The sequence below is a fragment of the Phasianus colchicus genome, chromosome 16 (genome assembly GCF_987193195.1).
Source record: "Phasianus colchicus chromosome 16, bPhaCol1.hap1.1, whole genome shotgun sequence".
Lineage (NCBI taxonomy): Eukaryota > Metazoa > Chordata > Aves > Galliformes > Phasianidae > Phasianus > Phasianus colchicus.
This window is the reverse complement of record NC_143451.1, coordinates 152,672-176,248: the sequence shown is the minus strand read 5'-3', so window position 1 is coordinate 176,248 and position 23,577 is coordinate 152,672. Positions and strand designations below refer to the sequence as shown.

The following is a 23,577-nucleotide window of genomic DNA, read 5'->3' as shown; positions in this document are numbered from 1 at the left end:
AAGACGCGCGAGGGCAGGCCGGCCGAGGACGGGACCGGCGGCGCGCGCAGCCCCTCGCGGCGCCCGGCAGCCCGCGCCGAGCGGCCCGACGTCCCGCGGCTCAAAGCGCCGCCGCGCGAAGCGCGAACCGGCCGCTCGGTGCCGCGCATGCGCCGCCCCGCCCCGCGCTGTGACGTCGCACGTCGCCGCGGTCGGCAGGGAGGGCGTTCCGCCGCGTGCGGCGGGGAGCTCCCTTAGTGGCGCGCGAGCGCCGGCCTTCCGCCGTTCCCTCTCGCTCGCTCCCTCTCGCTCGCTCCCTCTCGCTCGCTCCCTCTCCCGGCCATGGCACGGCGCACGAGGCCCGAGGTGGAGCGGTACGTCGCCTCCGTGCAGGCCGCCGCCTCCTCTCCCAGAGCGGTGAGTGCTGCGGCCCGGCCGGCGCCGCCGGCGGCGCTCCCTCGGCCTTCCCCGGGCCGCGGTGGGGGCCGCTCCCCGCCCGCCCCGTCCCTCCGCCCCTCCCGCGGGTGCCGGGCCCGAGGGCGGGCTCCTCCGGCGGGGAGTCGAAGCCGAGGGAGGCTGCCGGCGGGCGGGCGCGGAGTCGCCTCCTCGGAAACGCGGTTCGCCGCAGCTGCGCGCCTCGGAAAGCCGCTGAGCCCTCGGCGGCTTCGGAAGGAGCCCGGCGGCGGGGCGGAGTTCGGCTCCCTCCCGTTCCGTGGGCACGGTCCCCGGGCTTCCGGCCTTCCCTCTCTCGAGGAGCCGGAATAGGGAACGCGTGCCGTTCGGCTTTGGGCTCGTTTGGCCGCTGTGCGGCTGCTGTTGCCGTGGGTGCGACGGCGTTGTGAAACGCCGGCAGGAAGAGAGGGAGAGGCGGGGGGAAATAGCTCTGCTGCCTGCGTTGGTGGCTGGGCAGCCGGGTGATCCCCTGCTCTCTGGAACGACTGGCTGTGGAGCGCGGTCGGTGATGGAAGTAGCTGCTGGTCTTCCTGTTGCGTTGATTTTGGAGAGGAGGGTTGTGCGAGGCTGCCGGCGTTTCTTTTGAAGTTCCTTTCCAGCCCCGTTTACGAGGAGGCGGGGCAGGCGAGAGAGGAAGGTGACAGAAGCATGGACAGGAGGAGCTTGATTTGTGGCATTTGTTTTCTTCTGCAACGTAGATAGGTTGCAAGAGAAACAGCTTGTATGTAGCTGACCCCATTCTCCTCTCTTTAGTCGGAAGTGTGCTTGTGAAAAGTAACAAGTGTGAGGACTTGCTTTGCTACTAACCTCAGTTTCGCTTTGGTAGCCTTTGCCAGTTACTGGGAAGAAATGTTATTTTCTTACTCCTGTGTCTTTCAAAAACAAGGCCCAGAGTACAAGGAGTGAACTGGAGCTGATAACTGTGAAGACACTTTTGGAAGTATTATGCACCCCTGGAAAGAAGGGTCTCCCTACTCAATTACTTCAAAAATACTGTATATTTAAAATGTACCTTTTGGTTTTTTTTCTTCAGAGATCGTTAAAAGGATTCTTTTTTGCTAAGCTGTACTTTGAGATAAAAGAATATGAACTTGCTAAGAGGTAATAAACGTTACGTATGTTGTTCTGTTCTTTAAAGTGTGATGGGAAAGCTAAATGAAGTAGAGTGGAGAAATGAAGACCGTTGTCATGCTGTTTTAAGGTAGCAGCAAATGGGAAATGTGGTGCCATTTAAATCTTCCTAAAACGGCAACTTAAAGCATGGGTAGTTGCGTGGTGCTGTAAAAACCCATCCGGTAGAAATGTCTTTTATGCCATCGTGTTTGACCCTACCTGTAGGGAGGTGTGCTGCCTCCCTGGGGCAAGGGTCAGGGACATTGCTAGGAAACTTCCTGGTCTGATTGGCCCTTCTGATTATTACCCGTTATTGATAGTTCAGGCTGGCAGCGATGAAGTCGCTGAGAGAAGCCTGAGGTCTATCAAGGAAGACTTCAGGGGACTGGGGTGGGTAGTTGAAGGAACAGGTGGTTTTTTCTTCCCTACCTTCAGTGGCAGGGAAGGATACCGACAGCATCCAAAAAACCCGCCTCATAAATAAATGGCTAAGAAGTTGGTGCAAGCACAGGAACTTCGGTTTTTTTGACCACAGGGCAATTTACTCTGCGCCTGGCATGATGGCTGCAGATGGAAGTAGCCTGTCTCCAAGGGGTAAGAGGATCCTAGCCCAGGAACTGGCAGGGCTCATTGAAAGGTGTTTAAACTAGGTATGAAGGGGGAAGGGGACAGAATGAGGGCCACTGGGGTTGAGCGGGTAGTTTGTGGCTCAAAACGGAGTTCGATGGGTGAAAAGGGTGGAGTTCAAAGGGATGGAGAGAGGCAGGGGGGTGCTGCTTCCCTAAAGTGTCTATACACTAATGCACGCAGCATGGGAAGTAAACAGGAAGAGTTGGAGATCTGTGTGCGGTCGCAAGGCCATGATCTCATTGCCATCACGGAGATGTGGTGGGACAGCTCGCATGACTGGAATGTTGTCATGGAGGGCTATGTGCTTTTTAGGAAAGATCGGCTGGCGAGGCGGGGGTGGTGGAGTTGCTCTTTATGTGAGAGAGCAGCTAGAATGTATTGAACTCCACCTGGGGGAGGGTGAAGTAGCAGTAGAGAGCTTGTGGGTGAGAATCAAGGGGCAGGCTGGTATGGGTGACACCGTTGTGGGTGTGTACTACAGGCCCCCTGATCAGGAGGAGGAGGTTGACGAGGCCTTCCACAAGCAACTGAAAGTAGCGTCGCAATCCCAGGTGCTAGTGCTTATGGGGGACTTCAATTATCCGGATATTTGCTGGAAAAGCAACATGGCCAGGCACGCGCGGTCCAGACGGTTCCTGCAATGTGTCGAAGACAACTTTCTGATGCAGATGGTGGAGGAACCGACGAGGGGAGGGGTGTTACTGGACCTTATTCTCACAAATAAGGACGGGTTTGTTAAGGAAGTAAAAGTTGGGGGTAGCTTGGGTTGTAGTGACCACGAGATGGTGGAGTTCAAGATCTTGAGTGGAAGGAGCAAAGCAAAAAGTAGGATTGCTACCCTGGACTTTAGGAGAGCCAACTTTGATCTCTTCCGGGACCTGCTTGGAACTATCCCGTGGGCTAGGGTGTTAGAAGGTAAGGGGGCCTGTGAGAGCTGGTTGGCATTTAAACAGCTCTTCTTCCAAGCCCAGGATCGGTGCGTCCCTGTGAGCAAGAAATCAGGAAAGGGTGGCAGGAGACCTGTGTGGATGAGCAAGGAGCTCATGCGCAAACTCAAAGGGAAAAAGAAGGTCCATGAAATGTGGAAAAAGGGTCTGACCACTCGGGAAGAATATAGAAATGTTGTCAGGGCCTGCAGGGATGCGACGAGGAAGGCTAAAGCCCACCTGGAATTGAATCTAGCAAAGGTGGTAAAGGATAATAAAAAAGGCTTTTTTAAGTATGTTAACAGTAAAAGGAAGTCTAGGGAGAATGTAGGTCCCCTACTAAGTGAGGGGGGTGTTCTGGTAACGGGGGATGCTGAGAAGGCGGAGATACTGAACGCCTTCTTTGCTTCTGTCTTCAGTGAAAAAGCTCCCCCTCGGGAATCCCAGGCCCTGGTGGTTAGTGAGAAGGTCTGGGGAATGGAAGACTTCCCTTTAGTCAGGGAAGAGGCGGTCCGAGAGCGCCTAGGCAACACCAATGTTCATAAATCCATGGGACCCGATGGTGTACATCCACGGGTGCTGAGGGAGCTGGCAGAGGTGATTGCTGAACCACTCTCTATCATCTTTGAGAGGTCTTGGAGAATGGGGGAGGTGCCTGAAGACTGGAGGATAGCCAATGTCACTCCGGTCTTCAAAAAGGGCAAGAAGGAAGATCCAGGTAATTACAGGCCAGTCAGCCTCACCTCTGTCCCTGGAAAGGTGATGGAACAGATTGTGCTGGATGCCATCTCCAGACAACTGGAAGAAAAGGAGGTTATTAGGAGTAGTCAGCACGGGTTCACCAGGGGGAGGTCGTGCTTGACCAACCTGGTAGCCTTCTATGATGTTGTCACTGGCTGGGTGGATGGGGGGAGAGCAGTGGATGTAGTCTACCTTGATTTCAGCAAGGCATTTGACACTGTCTCCCACGACATCCTTATAACGAAGCTGAGGAAGTGTGGATAGATGAGTGGACAGTGAGGTGGGTTGAGAACTGGCTGACTGGCAGAGCACAGAGGGTTGTCGTTGGCGGTGCAGAGTCTGGTTGGAGACCTGTAACCAGCGGTGTTCCCCAGGGGTCGGTGCTGGGTCCGGTCCTGTTCAACATCTTCATCAATGACCTTGATGAGGGGATAGTGGCCACCCTCAGCAAGTTTGCTGATGATACGAAGTTGGGAGGATTGGCTGACATGCCCGAAGGCTGTGCTGCCATTCAGCGAGACCTGGACAGGCTGGAGAGCTGGGCAGTAAGAAACCAGATGAGGTTTAACAAAAGCAAGTGTAGAGTCTTGCACCTAGGGAGGAATAATTGCATGCACCGGTACAGGTTGGGGGATGAGCTGCTGGAGAGGAGCTCTGCAGAGAGGGACCTGGGTGTCCTGGTGGACGACAGGTTGGCCATGAGCCAGCAGTGTGCCCTTGTGGCCAAAAAGGCCAATGGCATTCTGGGGTGCATTAAAAAGAGCATGGCCAGCAGGTCGAGGGAGGTGATCCTCCCCCTCTACTCTGCCCTGGTAAGGCCTCATCTGGAGTACTGTGTCCAGTTCTGGGCTCCTCAGTACAAAAAAGACAGGGATCTCTTGGAAAGAGTCCAGCGGAGAGCCACAAAGATGGTGAAGGGCCTGGAGCATCTCCCCTATGAAGAAAGGCTGAGTGATCTGGGTCTGTTTAGCCTTGAGAAGAGAAGACTGAGAGGGGACCTGATCCAGGTCTATAAATATCTGAGGTGTGGGGGGCAAAGTGGCGAGGCCAGACTGTTTTCAGCAGTGTGTGGAGACAGGACAAGGGGAAATGGCCAGAAGCTGGAGCATAGGAAGTTCCGCACCAATGTGCGCAAGAACTTCTTTAGGTGAGGTGACGGAGCACTGGAACAGGCTGCCCAGGGAGGTTGTGGAGTCTCCTCTGGAGATATTCAAGACCCGCCTGGACGCCTACCTGTGCGACCTGGTGTAGGGATCCTGCTTTGGCAGGGGGGTTGGACTCGATGATCTCTGGAGGTCCCTTCCAACCCCTATGATTCTGTGATTCTGTGATTCTGTGTTACGTTCTTCTTACAGTTCCTGTGAGCTACTGCTTTATTTAATGAAGGCCAGTGCTTGCAGGCAAATATGCAACATCTGTACGTGTAGCAATAATGTTGTGCCTCACTTGAAGATCTAGATCAAGCCCCTTGAACTAAATACAGCTAACTGTCCTGTATGACAGATTAAAGTCCCACGTTAGCTGCAAGGTGTGGGGGGACTTGTAATACTGAGGAATACTGATCCTTCTGGTTTTTCTTTCTTTCTTTATTTACTCTGTAGATATACATCTATTTATCTCAGTGTCTGAGAGAGAGATCCCAAAGCGCACAGGTTTCTGGGACAGATCTACGATAACACGGAAAAAGCTTTTGGGTGTTACAAGGTAAGCACCTCACTCACCTCCCTGATGTCCTGCTTTATTCCTTTGTAAATGGACTTGATCTTTGTGCTTCCTGCTCTGATAGTCTTCTTCCCGCTGCCCTTTGGACTAAGAATATGTGAGCCCTGTAGAATTCTGCAGTAGGGATTATGGTGACAGCAGTAATCCACCTGCTACTGAAAGACTGGACTGAGAGTGTTTTTCAGTTGCATTGTTTGTTTTTCTTGTTAGCGGTGGGCTTTTTGTTTGTTTGTTTCCTCAGAGGTAGAGGGAACGGGGCAAATACAGTTCCGATTAGGTAAGCATATAAATGTGAACTTCACAGTCTGTGTTTCATTATTCGGGCACCGGGGAGGGAGAGGATACACACAAAAGTCTTGTTGCCAGCACAGTGACTGAGTGCCATCAGTCTTTGTGACTTAATTCTGTTTTCCGGAAGCCTCCGTATTAGGTTAGGCTAGAGATACCCCTGGTCTGTCTGTCTGAGTAGAGCAGCAGCGGGTGGTAGAGGAGCTGGTTTTGACATTGTTTCTCTTACGGTGTTCTGAATTCCAGCAGTTGTCTGGGTGTTACAAACCAATGGTGGCCTTCTTGAAAGGGAGGCTTTTCTTAAAGTAGTGAGAAAGTATTTATTGATAGTTCTAATTTGACTTGCTGGGTCTGTTTAATGGGGGACATGTTTGACATGTTTTCTTTCTTGTTCTACGTGGACTGCAAGATCAAGTTACTAGTAACCTTTTTTCTTATGTGTATGCATGGGGAAAACCAGCGTTCTGTGGAGCTGAATCCAATGCAGAAAGATCTTGTACTGAAGATTGCAGAGTTACTATGCAGTAACGACATCGCTGATGGAAGAGCAGAGTACTGGGTTGAGAAAGCTGCCAGGCTCTTCCCTGGGAATCCTGCTACTTACAGATTGAAGGTAAATTCCAGCTTCTGATCTCTGTTCTGTGCCTAGAAGAAACTTTTGTTGTGTCAAGTGATGGGAAAACCATATTACCCAAGAGGTCAAGATTAGATAGGTTAAGTATTGTCTCTATTACATGACTACACTGCTTTCTAGTTTTTTTTAATTTGAGTTGAAAACTGTCAAGTGTAGGAGATGCTGTTATTCCCTAATACTGTGTAAATGCTTTCAGTCATACAATCTCACTTTTGTACAGGCGTTAGTTTTCTGGAGCGCAACTGCAATGAAATTGAAGTCTTGAGAGGCTTGTGCTTTGGGATTTTTTGTGTGGTTATGTTATTTTATTTTTTTAGACAAGCTGTTCTGTATTGACATGTGGCATCTTTGAACCAGGTGGTTTGACAGTCTTAACTTAGCATCTAACTTAGCATCTACAAGATGCAAACTCTAAAGCTTTGGGTTTTTGTTTTTTTTTTTTTCCCCTCACTTCTAAAATGTTTGTCAAACTCTCTGTAGCACCTACCAGCTTTCCAGAGCAGTTTGAGTAATGTAGCCTGTAATGGCAATGAGAAAACAGTCAGGTAACGTAGTTGCTGAAGAGGCTCTCGTAGAGAATGAAATTTTAACGTGTTGCCTTCGTATTTGATAGGAGCAGTTACTGGAACGTAAAGGCGAAGATGGCTGGAATCAGCTCTTTGATATGACTCAAACCGAGCTCTATGCGAGACCAGACGATCCCTACCTTAACATCAGACTGGTTGCTCTCTACCATTCAAATAATAGATTAAGAGATGCTGTGCTTCATTGTCAGGAGGCGGAGAAGAAAATACCTGTAGACTCCAGCTTGGAGTGGTGTTTGTGCGTCGTAAAGACATTTGAGGTATTTAATCATGTTTTGATCCTGTCATAATCTCCCATGTCCTTAAAACCGGTGTTATTCTCTTAGTATCGTTACAATGGCAGCTAATTCTCAAGTGGCTTAACTCCTTTAAATGTAATGTCTGTGGAAACAATGATTTATTTAGGATTTTCTTAAGCCTTAAAGAGTTGTTTAGTTTCTAGCTGAGGTACTAAGTTAGATATAGCAGCTCCATCAGGGAGGGAATTGCTGAGGCATATAGTTCCTGGAACATTGCTGCTGAAGAATTCGTTAACATCTCACCTGGGAAACTGGATTATGTAGCAAGATGTTCTGGAGAAACTCTTGCCTTCATAGAAGGATGGCGGTTCCTCATTCTGTGATGAACTTGATTCTTTAGGAATACCTTCAATCAGTACGGGACTTGGAGGCTGATAAAAATAATTGGAGAGCTGTCAAGAAGGATCATCTGCTGGCCTATTCTAGCTTGGTTAAAATGATGCTTGCTTCTAGAGATGTTTGAGAAAGCAGAGGGGCCCTTGAAAGGTACTCTTTTAACTGTTCTGCTTATTTAAAAAAAAGAAAAAAAAAAAAGAAAAAAATTGAATATTTTTTCTGGGTCACCGAACTTCTAGCAGGCATCGTTTTCAGTGAGTAGCTGTTTTATGGATGGAAGAGGAGTTCCTCTGTACTAACTGCAAAGGGCAAATGTTGCTAGGCTTGATCCGCAAGCTGTGTCTGAGCTAAAGGCCTCAGAGAAGACTCAGCGATAGGGGTCTAGTATAAATCCTGGGAGACCAGGACTTGGTTGAAAATGAATCTTTTCTATGTTCCAGTTTTGATCGTGTGCTTCACTCTGTGAAGCCGTGTGCGAATGGACCTGATGAGCTGTCTCGTACCTTCCTTGAAATGAAAGGACACTTCTACATGCACGCTGGAACTTTCCTGCTGAAAACGGCCCAGAACAACGAGGCACAATGGAGAGATGCATGTGAACTCGCAGCATTGTGTTATCTGAAAAGTTTCCATGTAAGTCACTGTTCAGTTTGTGCCTGTAATTGTTGCAGTTCTTGGATGCTCTCACTGTACGTGCACTGAACGCCTGCATTCCAAAAACTAACTACTGTTTTTGAGGCTGTCTCCTGGCCAAATCTTACCCTTCCATACTTGTTTAAAAGATTTCAAGTAGTGTGAAGAAAATCTCATCTGTTTCACTTGTCAGAAGTAAAGTGACTAAGGGCTAATGAGTGTGTTTCCTATAGGCTATTCCCTTCTCTGTAATGCAGCTAAAATAACTAGTATTAAGGTTAGTAGTATGGGGGGGAGGGGAATGACCTGAGTAGCTCTCATATACTAATTGCATAAGCAGCAGAGCTTGATCAAGCTTAATTCTTTGCTTTATGGAATAAAATCAGCTTTCCCTTTTGCACAAGTGCTTGCGTTCAAAACATCGCTTTCTCTTGTGCGCTCTTACAGCTATTTGCAATTGTTCAGTTACTCACCTTGTGTCCTTTTCAGGAAAGAAACAAGCTTGTTTCCTAACTTTTAAGACTAAATGAGGGTGAGTTGTTTTTTGTTGAGAAGAAGCTGTAGCAATTCTTTTCTTTCTTTGCCAGATTCCTAAACCAAAGTCAAAACTAATAAGAGGAGATCGTGCTGGGCAAGATGCGCTGGAAATGTTGGCCTGTGACCGAAAAAGCCAGTCTGGTAATAAAAACTAAGAATTATAAATGTTCCATTTTATGAGCAGTTAATGTCAGAGTTAATGGCTTGTTAAAGAGCACACTTGGTGTCTTGGAACATGCTATCAAACGTTCTGTATTTTGGCTACGTATGAAATACAAAAGAGCGGTTTGATCCTGACACGTAACGGGCTTTTTCTTTTTATTTCCAGGACATTAAGATAGAATTTAACTATCAGTGTCTCCGAGTCTGCTGGTTTCTGCCTACTAATATACTATTTGTAAGCATTGCTAGTCCCAAGTATAAAAGAAAATATTGCTCCTTTCCTGTCGCTTTTGTTCCCTTCTTTGTTCCAACAGGTTTGGTGCATTTTTTTTTTTTTTTTTGGTGAAGCCGAGGTAGTTGTTTTCAGTCTGTGGGCTCTAGGTGAAAACGAAGAAAACATCAGGCATCAGGCTGAATTGTTCCTGAATAGAGGAGACTGACAGCTACTTATTTTGAAGACAATTGCAGTGTCATTGTAATAAAAATACACAGTAATTCTGGAGAACTGGATTTGAAAATGCCTTGGGACTGCTGTCAGCCCATATGCTAAAAGGGTGACTTAATTATAGGGAGAGTGTAAGTTAGAAATTTGTAAATATCTTAAGGGGAAGTCTGGATTCCCAGCCTAAAGCAGCAGGAACAACCCACTGCATCAAATATTGTTGTCCTTGTTTAAGTTGAGTGTTCTTATGTGACATTACGTTTTTCTAGGTCATATGTTGCTGAACTTAAGCCACGGCAAGGAAGACTTCTTGAAAGAGATTGTGGAAGCTTGCAAACAGAAGTGGTTTATTTACATTGTTTGAAGGCCTGTTTGGGAGTGGAGCTTCTAAAGAGAGGTCTTTTCTCGGCACAGATGATATGGGAGATGTCAGTCCCCAAGCACCAGAGCAGGGAGAACTGAGTAAATGCGATACTGGTAAGAGATGCTACTTAAACTCAACGTAAGCATGACTCTGTATTAGAGGTTCTTCTACAAGTGCTTCATTTGCCACAAAAGACAAGTGTCTGTAATAGCTGCTCGTGGTTGCCCTACTCAGAGGGTGCTTTGCAAGAAGTTTCACTTTCAGCTGTAGCTGAGGGGCAGTATCATCATGCCAGGTTCTGAAGAATTTCTCACATACTTCTTGCTTCCACACTGTTGTCTTCAAGTCTGTTCTGACTCATTTCCAATTGAAGCTGGAAAGTGCTTGTATGCTGATGAGTGCTGATAGGAAGGCCCACATTATTTATGTGTAATCTATGAACACAGGTGACAGGCATAAAAATGAAATAATTCCAGGATGAATTGTGAACTAATGATATCTTCCCATTTTTTAGGCTTAACTTGATGATGAAGTCTGGCTTTGAATTTGAGTGTAACAGGAATAGAATGATACCTTTCCTAACGAGGACGCAGATCCTAGCTTCTTGCAACCCTTGTTTTTGCATAGGTGCTGTTCGGATGCACAGTGGTAGTCTCCAGCACCTTGCATGGCTTGGCTTGCAGTGGAATTCCATGTCAGTGTTATTCCCACTGCGCAGATCATTACAACAACTTTTCCACTTGCCCCAAGAGACATCGAGACTGGAAACAGATGCTCCTGAGTCCATTTGCCTGTTGGACCTTGAAGTAAGCAAGCTTCCTAAGTTCTTAAATGCATTTAAATGCCTGTTTTTTGCTACCTAATACCTTCTGTTTGTTTGTTTTCACCAAAACAGGTTTTTTTTACTCGGGATGGTGTTCACTAGCAACTTAGAACTGCAAGAGAAGTTTAATACTCAGCGTGGCACACATCAACCTCTGTTCTTACCGTTGCTGCTGTGCAAACAGTTCTGTACTGAGAAGCAAAGATCCTGGTGGGATGCTGTTTGTGCTCTTATGCAGAAAAAAACAACGTAAGGCTGCTTCAGTTTGGAAATATTGGAACCAACCTTCTAGATGGCTTCTGAATTGATTCCCATAGGTTGCGTAAAACTAGTTCCTTTTGTTTGACATCCTTTAAATGTTAAATGTTTTTTGCTGTAGGCGTGTGAGATGCTGAAGAACTTTATAAAAATGGGCTTTACATTTCTGACAGTGCATTTGTAAAGAAGAGCTAGCTTAGGACTGAAGCTGCTTGTTATGTTCATCAAACAAATGACGTGTGAACAGATGAAAAAGAGGGAATACTAATTGAGGAATATTTCTTTTGATATTCAGACCAGACTCGGCAACCAAACTGAAGCTTCTTGTACAGCACGGAGTAAGTACTGTGTGAGCCCTGGAGAAACACGGCCTTCAGCCTGCCTTAATTATACATTGGGCAAGAAGTCTGCAAAAAACAGTACGTTAAGATTATCTGTAAATAAGTATCATCTGTTTTTCTCTAATTTTGCAAACTTAATAGACTAAATAAAATCAGATGAGAATGTAGTATTGAGAACTGCTGCTACTAATTTTGATGGGATGTCATGCAAGGCAGTTGCTCTAGTCAAATACTCTTACCTCACTACTCTCAACTGCATCAGAGAAGAATAAGTATGAATAACACTCTATTTAAATATTCTGCGATAGTTTGAATTTCTCTTTCTTCAACAGGGCGTTAGCCTTAACTCCCACGACCAGAAAGAATATATTGGAAGAAGCGTCTACTACTGGAAGACAACTTTGCTTAGCTTGAGAACTATCAAAAAGCACAGAAGTATTCCCGAACCTGCGTATCCTCTCTTCAGACATTTCCATAGTGTGGACATCCAGGTACTGATGGATTATTCAAAGATGAGAGTAAGAGGGGTTGTATGTCACAGGCTTACATATGAATTGTTAGCTGGTTGGTTTGTTTTTTGTTTCAGTTGGCTTTGTGTGTTGATGGGTTGTGGTTGGTTTTGTTTTTTTTGTTTTTTTTGTCACTGTACTGCTACTACTGAGATTTGGTAGTATCTTTCTGTTGAACTTCTGAGTTTTAAAACACTCTGATTGGAAGATTCTGAACTGCCTTAGTACCTCCTCCTATTTGACTACTGCATGGGAATTGCTGAGTCAAGGCCTGAACCTCTGATTAATCACCTGAGGTGAGCATTGAGGCAGCCCTGGGAGCATAGGTGAAAGCAATTCACCTGTGCTGCAGGAAGGGGTGGAGCCTGGCTCCACCTCTCCTAGACCCATTTAAGAGCTGACTACCAGTGGGGAAGGATCTCTTTCTCTCTTCGGAAGATCCACTCCACTGGAGTTTCCTGAGCGAGCCCACGATATGGGTAAGCATCCTATTTATTCTCTTTGTCTTGCTGTGCCTAACTCTCTTGCTTATTTCATTGTTGTAACATCTTAATATTATTTGATTATATAATATTCCTTTATATAATTTTCATTGATTATACAACTACTTACTAGATGCTTACAGTCACTGACTGTTCCAAGTGTCCACACTGTGTCATGTGTGATATGTCTTTTGCTTTGGTTGTAGGTCTTCCAGGTTGCAGCCTATGAAGAAGAGGCACGTGTAGTTTTTGCAATGCTGGATGCAGCTGAAGGCAAAATTGATGCTTTACTAGCGTTTGAAGCTATTAAGAAAGTGGTTTCGTACTGGAATCTTGCCATTGTAAGTTTGTAAATTGCATTACCTCAAAATGCTTTTCTATTATTTACATTCTGACTGATTACTCCTAATCCATATTCTGTTACTTAGCTTTACCAAAGAAAGGCAGAAGAGGTTGAGAGTGATGATACGTTACCAGAAGAACGCAAAGCCTATCTTGTTAAAAGAAAGCATTACCTGATGAAGATCACTGACGAAAGCTCCTCTGACCCGTCAGTAGCTGACAAAGTAAGTAAAAGAATTAATGCTTGTGTGAGTTGTCGTCTTACGTTAATGTTAACAGATATAGGGCTTTCCTGGGGGAACAAAAACAACAAAAAACACCCAGAATTTCTGTGCAGAAAGCCTTGCAAACTGTTCAGCCGTAGATCAGAGCACAGCTTCTTGCTCTGAGGAAGAATTGCGATCATGTCTTGCATTTCAAATACATTTCTAGCTGCCGGTATCTGTTAAAGCTGTAACGGAAATGCTGAATGCAGTGATCCAGGAGCTTGGAGAGAATGGTGAAGAGGGAAGTCTTGCCTCCGGAAATATCTCACCAGCTGCACACGTGGAAGTAAAATATTCAGTTCCATCACCTAAGAAGTTCTCTTTCTCGCCAACAAATACCTACCAGGTACATTAGCCGGTTACTCTTCTAGGGAAGTGTTACGTTTGTATAAAAAAAATCCAGGTTCAATTAGTTTTTTTCTTTTCTTTCCAGTTTTCTCCTAAGACTCTCTCTCAGTGGGCAGAAGATCACAAGTCCTTACTTCAAAAGCTGTGTCAGCACGTGCAAGCTTTAACGGTAAGCAACTTTAGTCACTATATTCGATGCAGAATGGTTGATCTTTTTGTTCTGGTAAGTACTTTGTGACCCAAGCATTGAACTTCCCTTACCAGGCTACCTCTTAACTCAGTGAAGATAACTGCTATAAACACCTGCTTAAAGTGAGTTCAAGAGTAAAACTTTGTTGCCTACAAACTCTGATTTGGTACTCAGATATGGGAAGTAATCCTGAGGATTGTGCGTGCAGAAAGTTGTGCTTTATTCAGCTTAGCTACTGTCATCTTTGTCAAAGAGGAGGAATGATTACCTCGCACGTGTAAAAGAACTGAGACCTGAGGCGAGAAAAAATGTCAATCCTACTGGGGACTCGCTGTAATAACCCAGCCTTTTCTTGGACTTCCCCCAGACGGCGAGCTCGGGCTTTACAGGCTAGAGGTGGAGCTAACACAGAGACCTCTGGATTTTCAAAAAGGAACAAGAAGGCTGAGAATCGGGTGCTTTGTTTGACGTTTTCACTGGCTGTCCTACTTAAGGATTCTGCCTGTCCATAGGCACGTTTGGTTGGTTTGGCTGGAACTTAGGAGCCTGGTGCTTATGCCTTCGGTTCTTTGTGATACAGAGCTGCGCCCTTTGCTGCCCAGACCAAATGCACGTGTTGTTGGAAGAGATTACTCTATGCATTTTACTTTTTTTTCTTTAATGCTTTTAAAGAGTGAGAGTGGTATACGCCTTCAAGCAGGTAACATGTGAAACTTGTTTGTTTGTTTGTTTTCCTTTTTTCCTTCGAGCACTGGTTCGGGGAAATATGGATGCTTTCTTCTCTGCCGCTATGTTTCCCGCAGTGGAATTTGGGGAATGGCTTCTGTTGTTGGTTTTTCAATACTGAAGAAACATAGCATTCTTTTTATTCTGCCTATGTAGAACTCCCTTTGTTTCCTCTGTAGTTTTGAGTTGTGCTCTGGAACAGAATGTTCAGCTGAATCTAGAACAGCTGCCAAAGAGGAGTCTGTGGGCAAGTGGCTCTGGATTTCCCAGGCAGAGGTCGTAAAGCTCCTTGCCTGCTCACAAAGCGTTCTCATTGTTTTTATACAGTGTTCTATTTTACTGCTGTATTGAGACTTTTATGAAAAATCCTTTGTTTCCCAAAGGTGATGCTGAGAAACACGCCTCATGATGACTTATGCATACCTCGCATTTCATATCAATTCTCCCTTTGGGTCAAAAGTAGACCAAATCCTTGAAACCGTGCCTGGGAATCCCACTGATATTGAAACAGTTCAGCAGTGGTGCCCATGGTCAGAACGCCCTGCGGCGGCAGATCCTGGCATTGACTGTGAATGGAAGAACTGACAACAAATCGCTCGATATCAAAATTGACCCGGTGGATATTTACAAGCGCCGGGAGACCCAGACGGGATCTCAGAGTTGCATGGCCAGGTACAGAAGTTGTTTTACTGGTGGTTTTTTTGTTTGTTTTCTTTTGCAACGTTAAGGATTGTTAATCATTCCTCGCCATCCTTGGCTTCACTGCGCCCTCCTGTCCAATTGACACCAGCTTTTTCATCACCTCAGTTGCCTTCAAAAAAAAAAAAAAAGCATGACAAAATCAATTTGATGATGACGTTATTTATTTATTTACCGATATTCTTAAGCACTTAGCAGAGTTTTGCTGGGCATAGAGAAGTTTTCCTTGTTTTTCTTCGTCTTGTTCCAACTGACGTAATTCTCTCCTCCCTCAACCCCGACCTAACTGCGTTTTTCCTCTGCCCTCACGAGAGAGAAGGAGCGGAGCGCCAGAAGCTGCGGCGCGGCTCCGCGTCAGTCCAGTCGGAGCTGTTGTTTCCGCGGTCTCTGGTGCCCCCTCGTGGCCAATCGGTGGAATTGCGGCCGCGTATGTTCGGTGCCGCAGGCAGCAGTACGCATGCGCGCAGGCACGCGGAAGTGGCGTACGTACGTTCTCATCGCTCTGCGCAGCGAATCTGCCGAGCTTTGTTAGGGTTAGTCCTCCAGGCAACAGCACGCATGCGCCAGAGAACTCATAAATAGCTTTCAAATCTACCAAGCCCTGAGATGCAGTCGAGCAGTCAATTCCTGCTGGCTCAGCAACGGTTTTCTCTCTTGCTGTCGGAAGTGCTCCTTGTCTATTTCCTCCGACGGTCTGACGCTCGAGCCTGCCTCGGGAACAGGCACATGCGTAGTGCGGTGCGGAGGGTGGCGCTTGCGCAGTGCAGCGTCTAGGCTTGGGCACGCGTAGTGCTCTGCCGAGAGGGGCGCATGCGTAGCGCCGAGCCGCTACCGGCACATGCGCACTGCAGTGCCCGGGCTCGCGCGTGCGCGTTGCTCTCCCGAGGCTCGCTGGTCGCGGGTTGCTGCCGCGTGGGTGCTGCTGCACGCCAGTACCGCGACCGCGACTCTCCGAGCTGCTCGCGTTCCACTGCCGCTGGGAGGGCTTTTAAACGGCTGGGGGACGGTGCAGGGCTGGGGGTGGAAAGGGACTTTGCTGGTTCACCGGGGCGGAGAGGAAGTTGGATGCCACGAGGCGCTGAGGGGCAGCTGTGAGCCCAACCGGTCCGCTTCCGCGTGGGCTTGGGCATAAAAGGGCGGAAATAGACGAGGGGCATCCTGGATTAGAAGGGGGAGAATATCGCTGGGCCGGCGGCCCGGGAATCGACTGCTTGCCCGTCCCCGTCGTGGTCTGTCGAAACAATTGCTGTCTTTAAGTGGACGGGCGCACGGTCGCTATTAGCTGGAGGACTGATCACCATAGAGAGCGGCGCATTAGCTGCGCAGAGCGGTTAAAACGCCACTTCCGCATTTGTACGCGCATGCGTTGTGCTGCTTGCGGGACGCGGCGACAGACAGCGGCAGTTCCGCGCATGGGCCACGAGGTGGCAGCAAAGACCGCGGAAAGAACTTTTCTGACGGGATCGGCCCGCGTTTTTCTCCCCTGGCGACCCGTTCTCTCTGTCTTGTGATGGCGGGAGAAGAGCGCGAAGTTGGAAGCGGGGGCGTTGTGGGGGGAAAGACGAAGAAAAAAAGAGAGAGACTACCCCAAACCCAGGCAAGCTCTGCTAAGTGCTTATAAGTAGCTGTGAAAAAATAAGTTCTTTTTTTTTTTTTTTTTCTTTTTGCCAGCATCTGTTGCATTGTTTCTAAATGTTCACAGACCAAAATGCAACTGCCCGGCAAATTTAATGATAACGAAATTAAAGCCCATTGGCAGAAAGCGCGGGGCCATATTAATGTTCACTCAGCCTCTGTCTTGTTCCTACTTTTAATGTATTTTTTCCCAAGGGCCTTTCTTCAACTCCAGGTTTCATTTTTGGCTTTTTATTCTTTTTTATGCCCTAAAATGGGTAGTGTTAGGCCCCAGCAGGTCTACGCAGGCAGTCACAGCACAGAGTTGCTGTTTTGAGATTAGTGTGGACCATTACAGCGTTTCCACAAAGACTAACGAAAACTGCAGTTCTCCACCTAAGTTTGCAGATGGAAAAAATTAATTCACCTGCATAGAACGAATCGATGCGTCACAGCTGCCATCGGCAAGATGGCCCGAGAGCTGTGCGGGTCTATCAGGCTCAGCTGCAGCTTTTCATCTTTTCAGCTGCCCTTCTCTGGTCCTCCTGCAGCTGGACAGATAGCCCACAAGGGCACGGGGTATACGCAGGCCCTCCCCAGCCAGCTGCGGCAGGCGCTCCTTTTTTGAGGATTACTTGTTCACATACCCAGTTTCCAGCTCATTCCCTTTGGAAAGCTTTTCTTGCGCTCCATGTTACTAGCGCACAATAGAAGTTAAGCCAGTTAAGCCTCTCTCAAGCCCAAGGAGTCCAATGTGCAAGTGTTTTTTGTTTGGGTCTGTCTGTTTTTTTTCCGGGTGTAGGGGGCAGGGGGTGGGCATTTGAGATAGCTGAGCTGTGTGAAAAAAGTCAGTGTCAGAAAGGCCTCTCTCTGATGCCAATGAATATGTCGTTTCCTAAAGCCTGGTCAGTCTTCTCTGCTGGTTGCAGAGAGTTGAGCTATTACGTATGGCCAAGACGAAAGTGTAATCAGTGAAATAGGTGGAGTTGCTCCTTCTGGTAATTTAATGCCTCACCGTGGTATAGGGCGGATGAATGCTGGCTTTGTACCAAAGCACTTGGTAACCCTGAGATTCAAACCTTAATGCTTTCCAGCAAATTTATATTTTCAGGTAGCGCCGCAGAGATGCGGTGACTATTGTTCACGTATTTTCACGTGTCACTGATTACATGGGTTTTCGAAACAGGCACAGCAGAAAACTATTCTCATTGACCGGAATGATTTCTAGTAGGATTCTGTTGTTTTTGCCTCTGGGCCTTGTGTTAAAATAGTAATTTCTGGGGGCTGGCAGGTGCTATCAATATCAGAGATGGGCAAATAAGGCATAAATCTGTGTCCTATAGTAAGTTGGATATGAGCGAGCCGGGTACTTTATTATGGGAAATTGTAAAGCTGTTTTTCTAGGAATGGTGCAGCTGTGTCTCAGTTGTGTGCGCAGTTGGTGTCTAGACTAAAGGAGACTTGTTAAGCGCTCTGCTGACACGTAGGGATGGATGGAAAATTACAAGAGGGAGCTTGAGCATGTATGTATAGAATGTAAGGACCTGCAGTTAAGGATTTGGATTGGCACCTGAGTCCGTGCCTTCAGATGATGCAAGCGCTATGCCTTATCACCCAGTGGAAACGGTCAAAGAGCTGCTTTGGGACAGAATGTTTATATTGCTCAGGAAGTGTGGCCTTCCAAGGTACTTCAGGTATCCCGAAGAACAGAAGCAAGCAGTAATGATTCCTTTCTCTCTCGATTCCAATACTTGTAGGTAGTGCGCTTGAGAAAGACTTTGGAGGCTTTCCTCAGCCTCTTGCTTTCCTCATACCTTTACAAAAGCGGACTGCCAGAAAACAAGAAGACTTCACACGTGCGTTTTGAGTTTGGTTATTTTATGGTGTTTTTTAATTTTTTTTAGATTTTTTTCAGTCCAAATGTAGTAAATTCCCAGTCATACAAGTGATAAATTTTCAAGGTCTTTGTGCCTGTAGTAGGCGTGGCGAGGAAACGGTATGTGACGGGGTCAGGTTTCCTATGCTCAGGGCTTGCCAAACGCTGCCCCACAATAGGACAGCAGGTAAGCAAGGGGTGTGGACAAAGCGGGACAAGAATATTTAAGTGCCTACCACATTTTAATAAACGCCATTTTGCCTCACGCACTCTGGGGTCTGTGTGAGCATTTGGCCCCGGCCCGGTTGGGGTCGGTTTCGCTGGCAAGTGGCGCCCTCGGTCGGCAGAGGACGAACGATGAGAGACTACTACAACAAGTGGTGACCCCGACGTGATCTGCCTATCGAGGGTTAACCACCCGGCGTGCCCGTGAAGCGGAGAAGAGCCTGCGGAGTGGCGGCAGGTCGCTCACGGAAGACACATCGCGGAGAAGAGCCTGTGAAGTGGCGGCAGGTCGCGTGTGTAACCATGGAACAGATTATTAAGGTACTTTTGCAGTTTTGTAAGGACTACTGCGGCAAAAATACCCCTTCAAAGAAGGAGGTAGCCGCGGTGCTTTCGGTTTTAAAAAAGGGAGGGGAGCTGGACTCCCCTCAGCAAGTGCTGGATTCGGGTAGGTGGGATTCGCTCACCTCGGCTTTATGCCAACGCGCCATGAATAACCAAAAGGCTGCTGAACTTAAAACCTGGGGCTTGATACTTGGAGCCCTTAAGGCGGCTAAAGAGGAGGGTAAGCTTAAGGTGGAAAAAGGGGTGGAAAGGGCTCCGGGGGGCGGGTCTTTGCTACCTTGCAGTACTGACGACCAAAGCGTGGCGGACAAGATGGCGACGGTCGCCGCGGCGAAGGGCGGGGAAGAGGAACTCCCGACCGCATGTCTACCAACCGCTCCGCCCACTCCGCCCGCTCCGCCCCCGCCCTACCCTCCGCGGTCGTTATATCCTTCTTTGGAGGAAGAAAAGGCAAGGGCGGGGCTTCGTCCCAAAGGGGGGAGGGACGGGCGTCTGCTGACTGATTGGGCTAAAGTAAAGGAGGAGGCACAAGACCGGGGCCTTGCGAACCCGGAGGCATTTCCGGTAGTGATTTCCGATGATGATAACCCGATCTGGGTCCCGCTGGACCCGAAAGCGATAGCGAGGGTGCTTGAGGCAGTTGAAAAGAAAGGATTGAAGTCCCCCCTGACAATGAACGCCTTGGAGACATTAATATTGCCGGGACCCCTGTTACCATACGATATTGAGAATCTGATGCGCATGATTTTGAAACCGGTGCAGTATACGCTTTGGAAGGAGGAATGGCAGGCTAGACTTAGACAAATGCTGGTTACAGCCCAGAACGATCAGGGGAATCCGCTTCACGCGTCTAACCTGCAGAGATTGACGGGTAGTACGCCGGGTATGATCACTGCACATGCCCAGCTTACGGAGCTGAGGCCCGGGGAACTAATAGCCACTACAGACGCTGCCCTTGAGGCGTTCAGAAGGCTCGCAAGAAATGCTGAGCCGTCTACTCCGTGGACGGAGATTGCACAAGGTCCCACTGAATCCTTCCAGGATTTTGCGGATAGATTGATCAAGGCAGTGGAGGGATCGGAGCTGCCTAGGGCAGTGCACGGCCCCGTGATCCTGGATTGCCTCTATCAAAAGTCGAGCTCGGACGTACGGGCTCTATTACGGGCGGCGCCAGACAGGTTCCACACCCCCGGTGAGGTCCTTAAGTATGTGATGGACAAGCAAAAGTCTCAATCATCAGTGGCAAGCGAGGTTGCTGCAGCGGTAGCTGAGGTGATGCTAGCGCATGGGGTTGCCGGGCGGCAGAGTCCAGATCGCCCGCCTGGGCCATGCTTCAGGTGCGGTCAATTAGGTCATTTCAAGGCACAGTGTAAGAGCAACGGGGGTATAGTGTGCCAAATGTGCGGGAGGAGAGGTCACACTGCACCGCAATGTAGAGCTCGTGGGCTGCGATCTCGAGGTAGGGGGGATGAGGGTCCCTCTTACGATTCACGGGATTCTCAGGAAAGGCGGGCTTTGGATCTAGGCCTGCCACTAGCTGCGCTATCGTTGAGCTGCGGGGAGCGCCCCTTGGTGAAGATTACAGCCGCAATTACGGAGCTTCCCGCTGGCTCCCCAGGGCCGCGATCTATTTTCCTTACCGCCCTGGTGGACTCAGGAGCGGATGTGACGGTTTTTGCGGAGTCCGACTGGCCGCCCACGTGGCCAATGGGGGCCACTCAAACTATAGCGGGAGTGGGGGGAACTGCTCCAACGCGGAGGTCAGCCAAGCAGATCGAGATAATCGTGGTCAACAGAGACGGTTCCCTGGAGAAGCCCGTCCTGCTGACCCCGCTGGTAGCGCAGGTACCGGGAACCCTGTTGGGGCGAGATTACCTGCGGGGTGTGTCTGCTCGGATACAACTGCAGGCCTTAATTGCCCGGTGGGCAGGCACAGATCCGCGGCTGAAGCCATACAACGAGACCTCTTGGACTGTGGTCAGTCCTGTGAACACGGAGGCTTTCTCCATTACTTCGGGTTATTGCGGGTATACCAAAAATGAAACACGGGTCTTCACAGGGCGCAATACAACCTGCTTGTCAAAGGGTGGGGTCCTTTCTAAATCTAGCGGTAGATCCTCATTTAATTGTACGGCAGTTTGGGACTTTTATGGGTATGGGTTCACTTTCAAACGGGGGGTCAACGAGGTGCTATGGAATAACAAAACGGCTAAGGCGTTGCCCCCTGGAATCTTCTTGATCTGTGGGGATAGAGCCTGGCAGGGCATCCCGCACAATGCCTTAGGAGGACCCTGTTACCTAGGGGAACTGACATTACTGTCTCCGAATTTCACGACATGGATGCAGTATGGCCCGAGCATCACGGGTCACCATCGTCGCCGAAAGCGTTCGAGCCCTCTCCCGGATAATTGTAACGATGAGGTAGAGTTATGGAGTGCCACAGCACGGATATTCGCATCATTTTTCGCCCCTGGGGTTGCTGCAGCACAGAGCTTGGCTCAGATAGAACGCCTAGCATGTTGGTCAGCTAAGCAGGCGAATTTAACAACATTAATATTGAATGCGATGCTAGAAGACACAAACAGCATTCGGCATGCGGTGCTGCAAAACAGAGCAGCCATCGACTTCTTGCTCCTGGCACAGGGGCATGGATGTGAAGACCTAGAAGGAATGTGTTGCTTCAATCTTAGCGACCACAGTGTATCCATCCATAAAGCGCTGAAAGCCCTGCGAGACCATACGGAGAAGATCCAAGTGGAGGACGACCCCATCGGGGACTGGCTGAGAAGTGTGTTTGGCAACTTTGGAGGATGGGTTGCGAAAATTATTAAGGTAGTTGCGCTAGTATTGCTCGCAATAATTTGTATTGCGGCCATTTTGCCGTGCATAATCATGTGTTTCCAGAATTGCCTCACAAGGATCATGTGGCAAGTTATGGACCAACGGATTCTGTATCACAAAACGAAGGAACAGTTGTGAGAGATGTACTCGCGTTGCGATCGCGCTGTTACGGGATATTCCTGAGCATAGGGAGGGGGAGATGTAGTAGGCGTGGCGAGGAAACGGTATGTGACGGGGTCAGGTTTCCTATGCTCAGGGCTTGCCAAACGCTGCCCCACAATAGGACAGCAGGTAAGCAAGGGGTGTGGACAAAGCGGGACAAGAATATTTAAGTGCCTACCACATTTTAATAAACGCCATTTTGCCTCACGCACTCTGGGGTCTGTGTGAGCATTTGGCCCCGGCCCGGTTGGGGTCGGTTTCGCTGGCAAGTGGCGCCCTCGGTCGGCAGAGGACGAACGATGAGAGACTACTACAACATGTGCCGATGGACCATGCTTCAGTTGAACATCAAGTGGAGCAGGAGGTATTCTTCATCTATGTGGATGAAAATATGGAATCTTGATGGGATGCTGCCGTATTATGGAGAGGAATCTCCGCATCCCCCAGGCTCAGCCAATACACGGACACAGATTTCTGGATGGTGACCATCACTTTCTGCCACCGCTCCTGCTGCCTAGTTGCTCGTCATCGTCGGTATCCAGCAGGAGATCACAAAGCTGTGGAGGCACAGTCGTATCCAGGTCATCATCTGAAACTTCTTCCACCAGATTGGAAGGGACCAGTCCTCTTGTGCCATCCGTCAGCTCTCCCAGAAACCAGCCATCTTCATCTACGTCTCCGAAGATGTAAAGGTATTGTCCAGCAGTCAGTGGAAGCTCGTTTTCTGGGTCCTCATTAGGGCCCTCAAAAGGATTGTAGCTGTGACGAGCTATGAATCTTCGAATTAGTGCTGGTGATCGTCTGCGAGAATGCAGGCTGCAGCTTGCCATCAGCCACCCTCCCGACTTCTCCAGCCATTCCTGTTCTGGATTTCCGTGCGGCTCCAGCTTTTTCCCACTCTCCTTTTCCAAATGCTGCCCCTGCAGCTGGTTGGCTTCCTCTGCCTTTTCTGGGGCCCCTCTGGATGTGGAAGAGGCCTCCTTGAGCTGCCGGACTGTTTCCCGCAGCTGCTTGGTAAGGAGGCTGAGCGTATGCGTCTTGTCCTTGAGCCGCTCCACCTCCTCCCTCATCTGCTGAGAGCTTCTGCTCCTCAGCAGGCAGTTCTCCTCTCCAAGGAGGCTGCATTGTCTCTGCAAGTCCTTCAGTGCCCTCAGCAGATGGGCACTCTGCTCCCGCAGCTCCCTGTGCTCAGGTGGGCAGGCCTGTTGTTGCTCTGCAGCCTGAACACCCGCTTCTGCTACAGCCCGACGGCAGGCTGGCCTTTGCCGTGTGCGCGGCCCAGCGGCTGCAGCCCTGGCCCCGTTGCAGGAGGCGGGCGGCTGCCCCTGTCCGTGCTCCAGGATGTAATACAGGAAGCGTCTCCTCTGCTCCTGCAGTTCGCGCTGGAGGCGCAGGACGTGGGCGGCCTGCTCTGCACAGGGCTTCCTGCAGAGCTGCCGCTGGACTTCCTGCTGCAGTCTGTGGGCCTCTCTGCTGCTCTCGCCACTCAGCAGCTCCTTTGCTAGCTGCCGCAGCAGATCCCGTACCTGGCGGTTGGCGTTGTTGCACCGCTGCTGCAGCCGCTCCTGCGTCTGGCGGAGCTGGGCCTCCTTCATCTGCAGCAGTTGGCGGATGTCCGCCTCCCGCTGCCTCTGGCTCTGCTCCCGCAGGCGCTGCAGCTTTGACGCCCGCTGTCGCTCCCAGTTGG

General features: G+C 49.0%; 1 protein-coding gene and 1 pseudogene across 1 annotated transcript; both read left to right on the top strand.

Moving 5' to 3' along the window:
• Positions 1 to 204: 204 nt before the first annotated feature.
• LOC149915685 (RANBP2-like and GRIP domain-containing protein 1) lies at positions 205 to 14,604 on the top strand (annotated as a pseudogene).
• A 3,830-nt stretch (positions 14,605 to 18,434) lies between these two features.
• LOC149915684 (uncharacterized) lies at positions 18,435 to 22,097 on the top strand. The gene has a single exon (XM_090151446.1). It carries the CDS (start codon positions 18,846 to 18,848, stop codon positions 21,864 to 21,866), a length of 3,021 nt encoding a protein of 1,006 aa, XP_090007572.1. The 5' UTR covers positions 18,435 to 18,845; the 3' UTR covers positions 21,867 to 22,097.
• Positions 22,098 to 23,577: the final 1,480 nt, after the last annotated feature.